The following is a 14,643-nucleotide window of genomic DNA, read 5'->3' on the forward strand; positions in this document are numbered from 1 at the left end:
GGACCACAGCCCACCAACGGCCCTCATGCCCATTCTGTCCGTGACGCACTGCCTGAGCTCCAGCTGTGGCACTGGCGCCACCCCACATGCACATGAGCTCTGAGCGGTTGGACTCATTGGCCAGTGAAGAGGGTCACTCGGCGGTGGGTTGGCCGTGCCCTTCCCAGATCACAGGGTCTCGTGTGTGCTACTTTTGCACGGTCCTGAAAAGTATTTGGTTGTTCAAAGTAAATAACAGATGGGCGGGGTTGTCAAGCAGCTTAGAGAGACGCAGCCCCGCAAGACAGCCCTGTGCTAGCTGGACTCTCAGGTGCAAGGGCCAGAGACTGACTCCGGCTGGTATGAACTGGGAGAATTGGCAGCCGGGAGCCCGGGCCAGTCACAGCCTGCAGGGAAGCACAGAGAGCCAGTCCCGGAAAGCAGGCGAGATCAGAGAGCAGCGCTGGACACCGGCCCTGGCCGTGCCCGTCCACACAGAGCCCAGGGGCTCTGCTGCTGCTGCAAAGCCTGGCCCCTCTCCTGAGGCACGGGCCTGGGACCCCCACGGGTCTCCGCACACTGCAGGCTCCAGTTGAGGGAGGATTCTCCGGGTACTTCACTGGCTCATGGTCCCTGAGGCCCATCCACTTTTGGGATGGGCAGCCGGCCCACTATTCAGTTTAGTGAAGTGGTGCCCTAGGCCGGGAGATGTCCAGTTCCCTTATCCTGGCTTTTGGGCCTTCCTCAGCTAGGTCCCAACTACCAGTCCTCCAGCTCACAGTCGTCATCCACCCTTCCTCCGACACACCCTTGGCAACAACCCCTGCACGTCCCTCCCCTTCTCCAAGGCTCACCAAGCAATGAGGGGGCTCAGTGGTGCCCAGAGCTGCAGCAAGAAGAGGCACTGGCCATGCTGATGGAGCAGAAAGAGGGGGAGAGCTGGGAGTGGACGGGTGCCTGGGGTGCTGAGGGAAGCTCCCTACATGCACATGCTATGCACGCACAGGTGTACACATGCTCACATGCACGTGTGTGCACACACATGCACACATACATATGCACACACATACACATGCTCGTATGCACACACACACACACAAGCACACATGCATATCACACACACGTACACATGCTCATATGCACACGTGCACACACAGACATATACACACACACGTCCTGTCAGGCTGGGTCAGAGACGCAGGTTCTCCATTATTCAGGATCTTACTCAGGAGTCTTTATTTTGGTTAAGGAGGGGAGTAGGGGAGAGAGTGGCAGCAGGCGCTTTATTACATCACAAATTCTTTGCCGCAGGCTCTGCACGGCGGGTGAGCAGAGGACATCAGAAGAAACTGAGGCAGCTGGGGAGCCCCTGGCAGGAGCTCTTTGCTGAGACCCCCAGCCCCATCTGCAGCCCATCTCAGAACAGCACTGGCTTGGTGGGCAAGGCTGCTTCTCGGGGCCCAGGGTTAGTCACAGGGATTCTGTCTTGAAGCCCCAGGCCCAGGCCCTGCGGGAGATCCCATGGATGTCCTGGGTTCTAGCTCACAGGGCTCTGTCCTCCCAGGAAGTCTGGCTGAGCCCAAAGGGCAGGCCGAGCACCTCCCAAGCGGATGTCGACGCTGAGCTGAAAGGAATCTTGTCACTACAACCCCCTATGGTTGGTAACACGATCCCCATTTTGCACATGAGGAAACGAATTCCCTGAGTTTGGGACGTGCCGGGCCCACGCTATACGTATCGTCTTCTGATTCCAGTGTTCACAGGGGCTTGACCACGGGCTTTGCTGCTGACACTGTTTCTCGGCCTGGGTCCCTGGGGCGCTCTCTGGAGCTGGATGTGTTCTGAAGCCCCTTCAGCACATCAGCAGCCTTCCAAGAGTACCGTTGGGGAGTGCTGTGACGCCCTCCTGGGCGAGGGGGCCCCCGTGGAGAGAGTCTGGGTGGAGTAGTGGGCGGGGGTTCCAGGCCAGGCTCCTCCATCTGGCTGAGGGGCCAGAATCCCACCTGGGAACCCCATAAGGCAGGCCCGTGATGGCCACCTCCCTGTGTGAGGCGGGCCTGGGACGGCCACCCCCTGTGTGAGGCGGGCCCATGATGGCCATCCCCCGTGTGAGGCGGGCCCGGGACGGCCACCCCCGTGTGAGGCTGGTGGTGGGTTCTGAGGAGAAGGGGGCAGGGAGGGCAGGGAGACCCCAGCAGTGGAGCTTGGGAAGCGCTGGGGCCCATCAGGCTGTCGGGGAGGCTGGAGGAGGGAGAGTGACCGGGTCATCCTCATGAATATTTGACACTTGTCTGCCTGGAAGAGGGTCTGACTGAGCTGTCAGGGAATGTTAAATAGCAGCACAGGCACCCTCTGGCTGGCTTGGGAGGCTCACAGCACGGAAGGAGGGTGTCCTCAGAGGCGGCCCCATGGCCCCTCACCCCACAGTGCCTTGGTGCTGGGAGCGAAGCTGGGGCAGTGATGAGATGGAACATGAATTAGATGCCTCAACCCTGCTGGCAGCCCCAGAGCCTCCCTGCCAGGCCCTGACAGCCCCACCGTGCCCCTACAAGTCTGCTCCCGCACCACCGCCTTGGCACCTGCTGCTCCCAGCATTGGACGCTTCTGCCCTGGGCGTTCAAGGCCTCACTCAGGGAGAGCCCCTGCCTGACTACCTAGGCCACCCTCCCGCATGTGCCTCCATCTCAGCCCTTCTTCACAGCACCCAGCCCTGGTGAACTGTGAACCGATCCTACTATTGTGTTTTCTGGTGCATTTTCTGTCTCTCCCCTTTAGCGCGTCAGCTCTGCGAGAGTGACACCTGATGCTCACGTGACCTGCTTTTCCTCGTGACACAGCCTGGCACCCAAGAGATCCTCACTCCCAAAACTCAGCAGTCAAAGAGCAGACGTCAGGTTAGAAAGTGCGAAAGACATGCACAGACGTTTCACCAGAGAGGACGTGCGGATGGCAAAGGCGGCGGAGGAGATGTTACCGTCATCAGCCATTCTGGCAACGCAGAGGAGGACCGCCGTGAGACACCACCATGTGCCTGTCCGAACAGCTAGAACCAAAGATAATGACAACTGAACGCTGGTGAGGATGTGGAGAAACGGAATCTCCCCTGCATTGCCGGTGGAAAGGGAAAACGCCTTAGCCACTCTGGAAAACAGTTTGGCAGCTTCCTATAAAAACCAGACATGCGCTACCACAGAGCCCAGCCACGGTACTCTCGGGCGTTTCTCCTAGAGAAATGAAAAGTTATGTTCCAGTGAAAACCTGTACACAAATGCTCATGGCAGCTTAACTTGGCATGGCCCCAAACTGGAGCCATCCCAACGCCCTTCGATGGGCGAATGATTATAAAACTGCAGTGCGTCCGTACCACGGAATCCTGAACAAGTCAAACAAACAAACCGTTGGCGCACACCACACCTGCGTGAGCCTCCAGAGAATGACGCTGAATGAAAAAGCCAACCCAAAAGGTCACATTCTGTGTGATTCTATTTATATAACATTGTAAAACGACCAAGTGTCAGAAATGGAGAACAGAGGAGAGGGCCAGGGGTTAAGGATGGGGGGAGGTGGCAGGAGGGGAGGGGTGTGGCTCTCACAGGGCGGCAGGAGGGACCTTGTGGGGACGGAGCTGATTCACATCTCGGTGGTGCTGTTGGGTGCCGGAACCTACAGAAGTGATGAAATTGTGGCGAAAACGCACACGGGAATGAGCGCGTGTGAACTGGGAAATCGGATAGGGCTGGTGGTTTGCATCATTGCGGACACTCCGGTTGTGCTATTGTGTTGTAGTTTTGCAATGTGCTGTCTTTGGGGAAACCGGGTAAAGGGTACATGGGCCCTCTGTGTGAGCTCCTACAACTGCACGTGAATCTACAATGAGCTCAGTAAAGATTTCCATCAAAAAACACTCTCACGCACCCAAAAAGAGGGCGTTAAAAACACAAGCATGCACAAGGCCCTGAATAAATATTCACGAATGATCAAAAGTCCCCTGTGCTCTTCCTAATTCACCCGGGACTCTCCCCTCCCACTCCTGCTCGGTGCCGGCCTCATTTTAATGGGCGACAGAACTGTCATCGTCCACCAGCTTCAGGGGATGGCCAGGGTTGAGTGGCAGAGACCAGTGAAGCCAGAAGATCCGGGCGCTGGGTTCAGGCAGAGCCCCTGGTGGCACACTTGGCAGTGTGGGCACTCAGGGCTGTGTCCCAGAAACAGCCCTAGGCTGGCGCTGGGGACCTGCAGCCTTCTCCAAGGTCACAAGGTTCCCTCAAGGGTAGAGGCTGCTGGGGGGCCAGGCAGGCCATTCTCTGCCAGTCACCTGGGGGCCGAGATTTGTGGCTCCTGTCCAGCCAGGCAGGCCAGGACCAGGCCTCAACTTCCTTCTAAGTCCTCCTGGCCTGTGCAGAGCCAGGGAGGGATGGAAAAGGGATGGCGTGGGTGATGCCCCTGCTGCGTGCTGGTGCTGAGTTAGTTGTTTGGAGGGGTTATCTTATTTAATGGTCACACCAACTTTTTGAGGTTCCTTAGAACCTCAAAATTACCCAACGCATCCAACCGAGCCCCAAATCCTGCAGTGGGTTCTAGCTCACCCCCTCTCACGCAGCTTGCCAGGGTCCCTGGGGTACGTGTTTTCCTGTTATTCAACAGGGGTAAACCCAACCTGTTCCAAGTCAGCTGCGTCCTGGGGGCTTTGGCCTGAGGTCTCCGGCCCTGGGGAGCTGCACCTACAAGGTGCAGGAGATGACTTAGACTCCGGGCCATCGCACTCTCCAGCTCCCCCCTGCCATCCCCTTTACAAAGGGAGGGCACGGCCTCAGCTCAGAGCCTCAACAGGCCACAGACCGTGGGTGGGAGTTTGTCGCTGCCGCCTTATTTCACGGCAACGTGGTGGTTGCCTTCCACTCCTGCTCCCGGCTTCCCACTCACAGTACTGATTTAAAGACTCCCTTTTAAATGGATTCACTAAAATTCAACGCACGAGTTAATTTAAAGAAAAATGGTAAGAAACAATAGCACAGGTCACAACAGATACAGCAAAACAGTAAAGGCAGGAAGCGTGTGTTTCTCTCTGTGGCTGAGGCTGAGGGCCTGCTCGACTCAGCCAGGCGACCCCCCAGGTCTGAGTGACGGCGGCCTCTCGCCACACAGGCTGCTGAGACTGACACGTGGCTGGTCCACACTGAGACGTGCCCTCCATGTAAACACACACCGGGCTCCAAATGTTTACTTACTAGACTATCAAACAGCGCATTAAAAATGCTTTCTATCGATGGCAGGTTGAAGTGATAATCATTGACACTGGGTTTAATAAAACATATGGTTAAAATAATTTAACTTTTTCTTCTTTCTTTACTGTGCCTACAGGCACATTTGAAGTGACATCTGTGGCTTGCATCACGTCTCTGTTGGACAGCACCGGTCTGGACGGTTCTCAGACCTGCCAGCCAGCTGGCTTGGGGCAGCATCCTCCTGGCAGGGCACAGCCGTGGCAGCTGTTCTCTGCCACCCAAGTGCAGCTGGAGTCGGAGCTGCCTCAGAAGGGTGGCCTGGTGGAATGTGCAGGTCAGGTTGGGGGGTGGATGAGGCAGGGGCCACCTGGGGGAGGCGATGGGTGCCCAGGCCCAGGAGAGTGGGGGAAGGCTGAGCCAGGCGGAGGTCATGGCTGGGTGCTGGGGATATTATGCAGGCAGGACCTACTCTAGATGTGGGCAGTGAGGGAGGGGCGGTGGCTCCCCAGTGCCTGAGAAAACTGTCACTGTGGGGGACGTAGGAGGCAGGGCTGCCCCCCATGCCTTCCTCTCCCCCAGAACACGGTCCAGTCTCTGCCGCAAACACCACACCATCACCCCAGAGTCTCCACACCACAGACAGAGGCTGTGCACTTGGAACAAACCTCCAGGACCTGGACCGGACCTTCTGCCTCGTGGCTCCCTACGCTGTAGGTCCCCTGAGAGGCCAGGTGGCCCACGGGGCAGCATCCCACTCCCTGCCCGATGCCCAGCATGGCACAGTTTTGTCCTGTGGAGGCCCATCGGACTGAGAAAAATGCAGTCAGACTGTCAGGGGCGTGCCAAGGTGAAACCCTTGAGCTGCCAGTTCAGTCTCCGTGGTTCTTATCAACTGTGCTCCGGAGAAACTCCCAGAGAGCCGTCCAGAGCAGACGTGGCAGAGGTGAGCGGGGGCACATGGCGGCCTGTGAGAAGTGGGGGTGCACGGCCAGAGGCCAGGCAGGGTCCTGGGAAACCTGCGCTAAAGTGTCCAGGCTCCGTTCCCCAGAGGTGGCGTTCGAGGAGCACATACATCGCTGACTCCTCCCAGATGTCTGCAGACTTAACGGATGCAAAACAGAAGTGAGTGGCTTTGCATGTGCCACCAGGGCCCCTGGGTGTGGACTCAGAGGGCACGGCTAGTGGGGGGCAGGGTAGGAGATCGAAGGCAGGTGGATGTGATGTCCAGCAGCAAGGACAGTGGGAGGGATCTGTGGCCAACCAGTTATGTGAATCCCACACGCTCGCTTCCCAGCTTGGTGACCCTGACAGAGAATCTGACAGCTCCGAGCCTCAGTTTCCTCATCTGCAAAATGGGGGTGACAATATGCCCTCACAGGGTTAAGGGGAAGGCGAGGTGACAAAGCCCCCAGCGGGGGAGGGTCAGTATTCCTCGACCTTCCGATCCCAGGGAGGGTCTGGCTGTCCGAGCCCGCAGCCTGGCATGCCTGGCAGGGAAGCCCAACGTGCCAGTCTCAGCTGCCGCACACCAGAATCACGCGAGGAGGCTCCCACCATCCGCCTGCCCAGGGACTGGATTGTCTGAGGCAGAGAGGCCTGGGCTACTCCGTTCCTATAAAGCTCCTCGGTAGATCTGAAAATGCCGCTTGGAGAATTTGTTTAGAGTGTCTGTCCCTCCAAATAGAAAATTCTTGGCCTTGCCTGGAAGACGAAGGGGGTCTCTCTGTTCTCACCCCCTTCCTCTCTGGGAGGGCTTCCCCGAGGCCGGGGCCAGCAGGGGACATCCAGGCTGCTCAGACGTGGGGCTCCCCACCCCCACCCTGTCCACAGCTGCTGCAGTGCGGACTGGCCCACCCGGCACTGCTTGCTTCGCTGGCTCTATTTCCATCCCTCGGGACAGATGGCAGGAAGCAGTGGTGGGCGTTGTGTCGTGCAGGCCCCCGGGTATGGAATCGGGAAGCTTTGGAGAGCCTGGATTCTCCACCCACCGCTGGGCACAGACAGACATGGGCCAGGCGGCTTGCCTTGTCGGGGGAGCCGCGGTCGTCATGAGTCTGTGAAGACGCAGACACGCACATGTGCACACACACGCACACACAGCACTGCGCCCCAGCCAGCCCTCTCACAGCACCAGAGCAGGAGAGCCGGGCTGTCCCCCCGGCTCTGATGGCTGCCACCTTGGCAAGGACAAGCTCCCCATGCTGCCCGGCAGCGGGGAGGCCACGTTCACCCAGGGGAGAGCTTGAGTTGCTTGTGGCCACATTGCCTCTTGGTGGCCTTCCCAGGCTCTCCCCAAGGGCCAGAAGGGATGGCATAGGTATTCCCTTCACATATGGAGGCCTCGCTCCATGCCAGGGGCCAGGCCAAGCCGCTTGGTAAAGGATCACATTTATCTGGGGGTTCTGTGATATTCATACGTCCCCCAGGAAAATGAGGAGACAGTGGCACAGAGGAGCTCAGTAACCTGTCAGAGGACACACAGCTGGCGCATGACGGGGCCAGGGCTGAGCCCAGGTCTGCTGGTGCAGAGTCAGGGCTCACAACCAACAAGGCACAGCCATGACACCTCCTGGCCGTGCTGGTCTCCTGGCCGGGGTCCTTCAGTCCCGCACGGTGAGGATCTGGGCTCTGTGCAAGACCCATGGACATTTGTGTGCACATGCGGGACACTGCTGGCAGTGGCCCCGACTTGAGTCAGGCAGGCCCGTGCCCTCCCACCCCGCACTGCTCATCACAGGGCCTGGCAGACGCTGTGAGCACCTCTCAGACCCAGATGGGAAGACTGAGGCCCAGAGAGGGGAGGACCCTGCCCTGAGTCAGTGGGGCAGAGGTGGGGCTGTCCAGAGTGCCCACCTTGAGAGAGGATCCCACGACAGAGCTGGGCACAGGGGCATGTGGCACCGGCAGGAGGGGACTGGGATGCAGGAGACTTGCCCCTTGCCTACCCCGGCACCTGCCCACTGTCCACGTGCTGAAGGTTGGGGAGGGCCAGGGGCGTTGGGCAGGCTGGGAGGTGAGGTCAGAAAAGACCACCAGCTGCTTTTCCTGGCTGAGCCTGGCCCAGGCCCAGCCAGACTGATGGAGAGGGCATGCTGGGCAGAGAGGTGAGGTAGCAGATCGGAGGGGGAAGCTGGGCCCACTCTAGTGTGGGACGTACCACCCCCAGCTGCCCTCCCGTCTCAGCTGCTCCTTCTCCAACTCTGCGGGTCCCCTTGCTTCTCTCCCTGCCACAGGGCTGCTCTGTGGCCTTCTAGGGCATCAGCTGATCACAGGTGACAGATGCACCTGCTCAAGGGCAACACCAGTCAGCTGGGGCCGGGAGCCCTGGGCAGGGAGCAGCACGGGGCTCGCCCCACTCTGTGCCCTCCCCCAACTCTCAGGCTCCTGCCTGCCCCAGGTCTGGGCACTAGGTCGGGAAGACGTGCTCACTTCTCTCCCCTCTTCTGTTTCACCCTGGGAACTGACAGTGCCTTCTTCCCCGCAGAAGCCACGCTGGCTGCTCCTGGAAGTCGCTGGGACGCCCAGGGCTGGCCACACTGGCTGCTCCTGGAAGTCGCTGGGACGCCCAGGGCTGGCCACACTGGCTGCTCCTGGAAGTCGCTGGGACGCCCAGGGCTGTGTTGGGGAGGGCCGGTGGGCTCTAAGCCCCCTCTGCTACGTCAGCAAAGCCGTTCTCTGCCTCCCGCAGAAGGTCTTGATAAGACGAGGCAGCCTGAATTTAGAATGCCGGGGCCCTGTCCTTCCTAGCTCTGGATCCACAGCCCAAAAATGGGAGGCAACTAGTTCCAGGTCGTGTGGCTCCTGCAGGGGATGTGTCCAGGTGGAGTCCGGCTTGTGTCACTCACTAGAGGGCTCAGAGGGCACAACAGACCACCGGCCCAGGGAGTCAGGCGCATGGCTGGGATGGGCCCCTCCTCTGGCATCCGGTTAAAAGCATGCCCTTCTCCTCCTGCGTCTTCTTCCACAACGCCCAAGCCCTAGGGACCTGCTGCGCTCTGGAGTAAGACAGAGCAGGATTCAAATCTCAGCCACAGCTCTTTGTAGCCCGCAGTCTGGGGCAGGCCTCTGTTTCCCCATCTGTGAAGTGGGGATGAGACCAACAGCTGCCTTGTGGGCTGCACGAGAGTCCAGGGAGATAATGCGGGAGACAATGGCCCGGATGGGCGCTGGCACCCTAAGGCTCCTGGCCCTCAGCCCTGCCCTTCTCCTGGGCTCTCCTGGAGAGCTGAGGCGAGCCCCTTTCTTCCGAGCGCAGCCTGGGGTCTTTTGAAATGTGGGAGCAAATTAGGGCCCATCTGGCACAGTGCCCTGCAACAAGGCTAGAAGCCAGGCAAAAGGGGTTCCTGGTGCACATGCTGGCTGTGAAGACACCACAGCCCCAACACCGCGACCGCGCCCCTGCCGCAGAGCCTGCGGGTCCTTCAATCCTTTCTCCTAAGAGCTCGTGGGATCAAGCTCATGGAGTCGTGGAGCTGTTCCCTTTCTCTGAGCCTCGGCGTCTAGAATGGGAGTGGCAGTGCCCCCCGCCTCCCTCCAGGTGAGGATTCGTGAACGGCTGGGGAGTGTGGGGAGAAGGCTGGGGGGCCGGGCAGTCATGGGGCGTCACTTGGGGGCAGCCACTGACCATGACCCTGAGGAGTCAGAACACGTCCCAGCCTGAGCTCTGATTACAGTCCCTGCTGCCACAAGAGACGAGCGTTATTTTTCACCATCTCCCATTGATCTTCATGAGAGACCTAGTGCTGGCTTCTCCTGGGACGACTGTCTCTGCTGGGCCCAGCAGCAGAAGCTGTGGGTCTCACTCCCCTCCCTGGCCAGGCCAGTCACAGGAAAGCCGCCAGCAGACACAAGGACGGCGAGATTCACTGGGGCCCAGGAGCCAGTTGTGGGAGGGTGGAGGGCAGTGTAGGGCCACAGTGGCCAAGGGAAGAACCAGAGGTAAGTGCAGGACTCAGGCCACCCACTCTGCCAGTCTGGCAGGGGCAGGAGTGGCCAAGCTCCCAGAGTGACCTTTGGCAGTTAAGACCAGCAGAGGAAAGGCAAGGGAGGGGAGGACTGTCCTCTGCTGGTGGCCAGAGCTGGCTGTGTGCACATCTGTATGCAGCCTGGCTGTGGAAATTCCCATCTCTGAGGTCATGCAGGGTCACGCAATGCATCTCTGCCCGTGGGCACAGTTGCACTGTGTACCCCCGTGCCGGGGTGACAGGAGAGAAGGCACACTTTCCATGGGCAGTGTTGCCATGCTCAAAGGGCTTCATGCCACCACCTCAGTGGATCCTCTTGGCACCCTGGAAGATGCAGCAGACAGATCTAGGGCGGCCTGCAGTTTGGGGGCAGTGTGGTCCAAGCCACCCACCCATGCTTGGATGCTTGTCCTCACAGGTGAAAGAGGCAGGAAGCCATCTCTTCAGGCCAGAGACACTGAGGTGCCAACCCCATATCCCTTCTTTCCTACACTCAAGACCCTGATTCTCTCTGGGTCCTTCTGCCCTTTCTTTCTTTCTCCTTCCTGCCCATATGTCAGTATCAGCCCATGTGTGCTGGCTGGAGCTCCAGCAGCCACGTTGCACCTTAAGGTAACCTCAGCAGTGATGCAGAGCAGGCCTGAGACGCTGCTGACCAGGCGGCCTCCAAGCCAGCCCTCCACGGCCCCTCTGGACTTCTGCATGAGAGAGAGACCCCGCTAACCTTGTTCCAGCCACTGTTACTTGGGGCGTTCCATTATGAGCAGCCAGACCTGGTCCTGAACGATCCTGAATGTGTGGGCAGCTCACAGGGCAGCAGGCCAGACCTTCCGAGAGTCACCTAGAGGCTGGAAGGCAGCTTATTTCTCCTTCCCTCGTTCCTTCTTTAATTCTTCACCCTGCCCTGCTCCCCACCAGTCCCTGCTAGACTGTTTCCCGAACTCTGTGCCAGGCATTTTCCTCGTGTTCTCTCTCTGACCTCCCCACAGCCCCACTGAGAGGGAATGGATGGGGGCTGTCCTTTTCAGGGGCTCCGAGCCCTTTGAAACGAAGTGAGCGCTCATTCATTACTCAATTGCTTGATTAGAAGATGCGTCCACTGACCAACTTCCAAGCTCAAGTGACTCCCTCCCAGGCTCACCCCTCCCCCAACCCTGAAGGCTGTGGGGCCCGGGCTCAGTGTCAGCCACGCTGGCACCTGGCCCAGGGGCCTAACTGAGCAGGACGAGTCGTGGGCTGACCCCAAGCTCCTCCTCTGTCCAGCTTCTCTTCCGCAAACACTTAAAACCTCTCCCATCCCAAGGCAGCCCCAGGAGTTCAGCCTCCCAGCCAGGACACCCCAACGCCAGCCACGACACCCTAAAGCTCACTTTCCCCAAAGGAAAGCGGAACAAGAGGGGACAGGGGTCAAAGAAAAATGCTTCCTGGTCCAGGGCAACCCCCAGAATCCCCCATTCCTCCCCACAACCCCCCTCTAGAGCAAGACTCCATTCTCCCAGCGCCTACCTTAGCCGGCTGCATCCTGCGTGCTGAAGGGAACTGTTGCCAGTCTCCCCACTTCACAGCCGAGGCAGACAGGACTGCCCAGGCCGGCTGGCAGCTGCCTCATGTTTGCTTGGACCCAGACGTAATTGTCAACGGCGGCTTCTCGCCCTCCCCCTGCCCACCCCTTCCTCCCTGCCGGCTTTTATCGCTCCACCCCTCTGCCTCCTCCCTCCCTCCCTCCCTCTCTCTCTCTCTCTCTTTCTCTCTCTCTCTCTCTCTCCATGGCCCCTAATCCGGCCTCTCAGAGCCTGTCGAGAGCCTCTGTCTGGCTCTCCTGGCCTCTCCCCTACCCTGTCACCAGCATCTCTCTGGGCCTCCTCTGCCGTCTGCCTCTTTCTCTGCTCCTCGCCTTTCCTGGTCACCAAGGAAGAATGGGGGTAGGGGGTGTGGGGAACTGGGGCTGGGGAGAGGGGTGCTCAGGGCAGGAGTTTCTGCCCCAAGAAGTTGGGGGAGCAGCAGCTGAACCCAGAGTGCCCAGGAGGGACCGTGGAAGTGGAAAAGGAATGGATCATTTCTGGAGGCATTTTCCAGAGCAAGTCAGGACACTCCCACTGCCCCCGTCCTGCCTGCCACTCTACAGACACAGGACGGTGTCACCCTTATGATGATCTCAGCCCAAGGGGCCCCAGGAGAGCAGGGAGCCACTGCTCCCAGCATCCGAAGCGTCCTCTCTCAGGGTCCTGGCCTGAGGTCCTGGCCTGAGGTGCTGGTCTGGGGCTCACAACCCAGAAACAGTGACAGCCACCAGGGTCACATCCTCAGGATGAGACTCAGGGTCCTTCCACCTCTTTCATCTGTCCCTCATTGACTACCTCCCATTCACCCATCCTAGGGCCTCGAAGTGTGGGTGTCTCCCCAGTGCATGAGCTGCTCATGCTCTCCAGCTGTGCTGGGCCCCTCCCAGCTCCCAAGTCGGGACGCGTCCAGGGCAGCCGAGGACCTGATGGGATCTCCTGGGGTGTGAGGTGGGGGATGGGGGCGAGGGCTCCCAGGCATCCCTGAGAGAGGGGGCTCTGTCCCGTCCCTCGGCCGGGCAGCTCCTGGGCGTTTGGTTGGCCCCCAAGAAACCACTCAGGAGCCAGGTGCCCGAAATCTTTGCCAAGTTTCCCTTTTTGGAGCCCAGAGGAGCCAGCCTGTGCCAGCAGTTCCCATGGAGACGAAGCCCTGGGATGCCTCCCTCCTTCGCAGCCTGCACAATTGTGCTTGCATGCCCTTTTTCTTTTTTTTCTTCTTTTTTTTTTTTTTGAGCCAACCAATTAGCTCCAACTTTCAGATCCTCAGGGGAAGAAAATAGCCCGGAGCTGTCAACCCACCGAGGCAAGGAGGAGGTTTCCAGTGGGCAGGCGGCAGCCCAGGTGTCTGGCCCTGTGCGACTTCAGGACAGGTTGGACTTCACACTGGGGAAGGGGCTCAGCAGAGCCTGGAGGACTCCCCAGCTCCCCCGCACCCCACCCACACTGCACCCTGGGAAGTGGGGGAGGGAGGGAGGCCCCTTCATGGCTGTCAGCTCAGGGCCAGCATCCTGGGAGCTCATCTGCTTTTTTTTTTGAGACAGGGTCTCACTCTGTCACCCAGGCTGGAGTGCAGTGGTGTGATCATGGCTCACTGCAGCCTTGACCTGCCAGGCTCAAGCACTCCTCCTATTTCAGTCTCCCAAGCAGCTGGGACTACAAGGCACATGCCACCATGCACGGCTGATTTTTATACTTTTTTGTAGAGATGGCGTCTCACTATGGTGCCCAGGCTGGTCTCAAAGTCTTGGGTTCAAATTATCCACCTGCCTCTGCCTCTCAAAGTGCTGGAGCTCCAGGCGTGAGCCACCGTGCCCAGCCCCATCCTCCCTTCAGCGCCTGGGACAGTCCTGCCCTTCTGACTCTGAGCAAGCCTCCGCAAGCAGGGACTCATCGAGCATCTTGAGTCCTCATGGTGGCCTTGGGAGAAAAGTGTCATTATCTCACTCTACAGATGATAACAGTGAGACCTGGAAAAGCTAAATTACTTGCCCAAGTCACAGGCTAGGGAGTGGTAAAGCCAGGGCCCAAAGCCTGTCGCCTTCTTCCCGGAGTGAGCACCACGGGTGCTGAGATCCCGCTGGTGGCTCTGTGCCCACAGCTTACACAGCAGCTTGGAAAACTGGTGACCGCACTGCCATGATGGGCTGGTCTTCCCGATGGCCTGGCCGGAGGAGTCAGGAGCAGAAGAGCCCACTCATCACAGCAGCACCCCCGAGAGTCGCTCACCCCTGCTTGGCACCCTCACCGACATCCCACACTCAGATGCGCTGTCCTTGGCGTTCACAGGTACGACACCACAGGCCTGGGACGACTGCCCTGCCCTGCTGGGCCCACCAGTTGCTCGGGCCTTGCGAACGTCCCACTGCAGCTAATACCCAGGTGGGCACCCCTCGTAAAATGCAGAGGTGGAGCGTGTGTGCCCCCTGCCACCACACCCCGCTTCCTCAGTGGCCTGTCCAGGGCCCCAGGCACTCCCAGCTGGGTCCCTCCCCTGGGCCTGTGGGGAACACAGGAATGACAAGGGGAGGAGAAAGGGGTCTGGGACTCCCACGTAGGCTCAGAGGCGGCCCTGGTGTGGGCACACGGGCATCTGCAGGCTTCCCAGAGACAGCCTTGGCAATTCCCAGGGTTCTCTGTGGTGTGTCAGACCCACAGGAGGTTAAGGAGGCGCGAGAGGACCTCGTCTTGTCCGCTGGGAACGCTTCACCCTGTTTCCCGCTGTGGCTTCCTCACACAGGGGCTGTGGGGAGAAACCGAGGCTGGGGGAAGTTTGGAGGTGAGAAAGGAAGGGATGATTTCAAGCCCGGATGAAGGTCGCGTTTCCTCTCGTCACAGTGTTTCAGGAGGCCGTCGTGGGCTGTTTCAGCTGACCAGGGCCCTCACTCTTGTCCTCCCCAGGCGAGCGGCTCACGGCTC

General features: G+C 59.5%; 1 protein-coding gene across 2 annotated transcripts in view; it reads right to left on the bottom strand.

The window, feature by feature from the left end:
- KCNIP3 (potassium voltage-gated channel interacting protein 3) overlaps positions 1–11,804 on the bottom strand; it is a 96,736-nt gene extending 84,932 nt beyond the window's left edge. Inside the window, exon 1 of one of the 2 annotated variants that reach the window (XM_025353821.1) lies at positions 11,675–11,804. In XM_025353821.1, the coding sequence (XP_025209606.1) occupies positions 11,675–11,689 (15 nt within the window). In that variant the 5' untranslated portion in view covers positions 11,690–11,804. The remainder of the gene's footprint in view (positions 1–11,674) is intronic. The other variant, XM_025353823.1, reaches the window with a different exon arrangement.
- Positions 11,805–14,643: the final 2,839 nt, after the last annotated feature.

Source organism: Theropithecus gelada, chromosome 13, assembly GCF_003255815.1.
Source record: "Theropithecus gelada isolate Dixy chromosome 13, Tgel_1.0, whole genome shotgun sequence".
Lineage (NCBI taxonomy): Eukaryota > Metazoa > Chordata > Mammalia > Primates > Cercopithecidae > Theropithecus > Theropithecus gelada.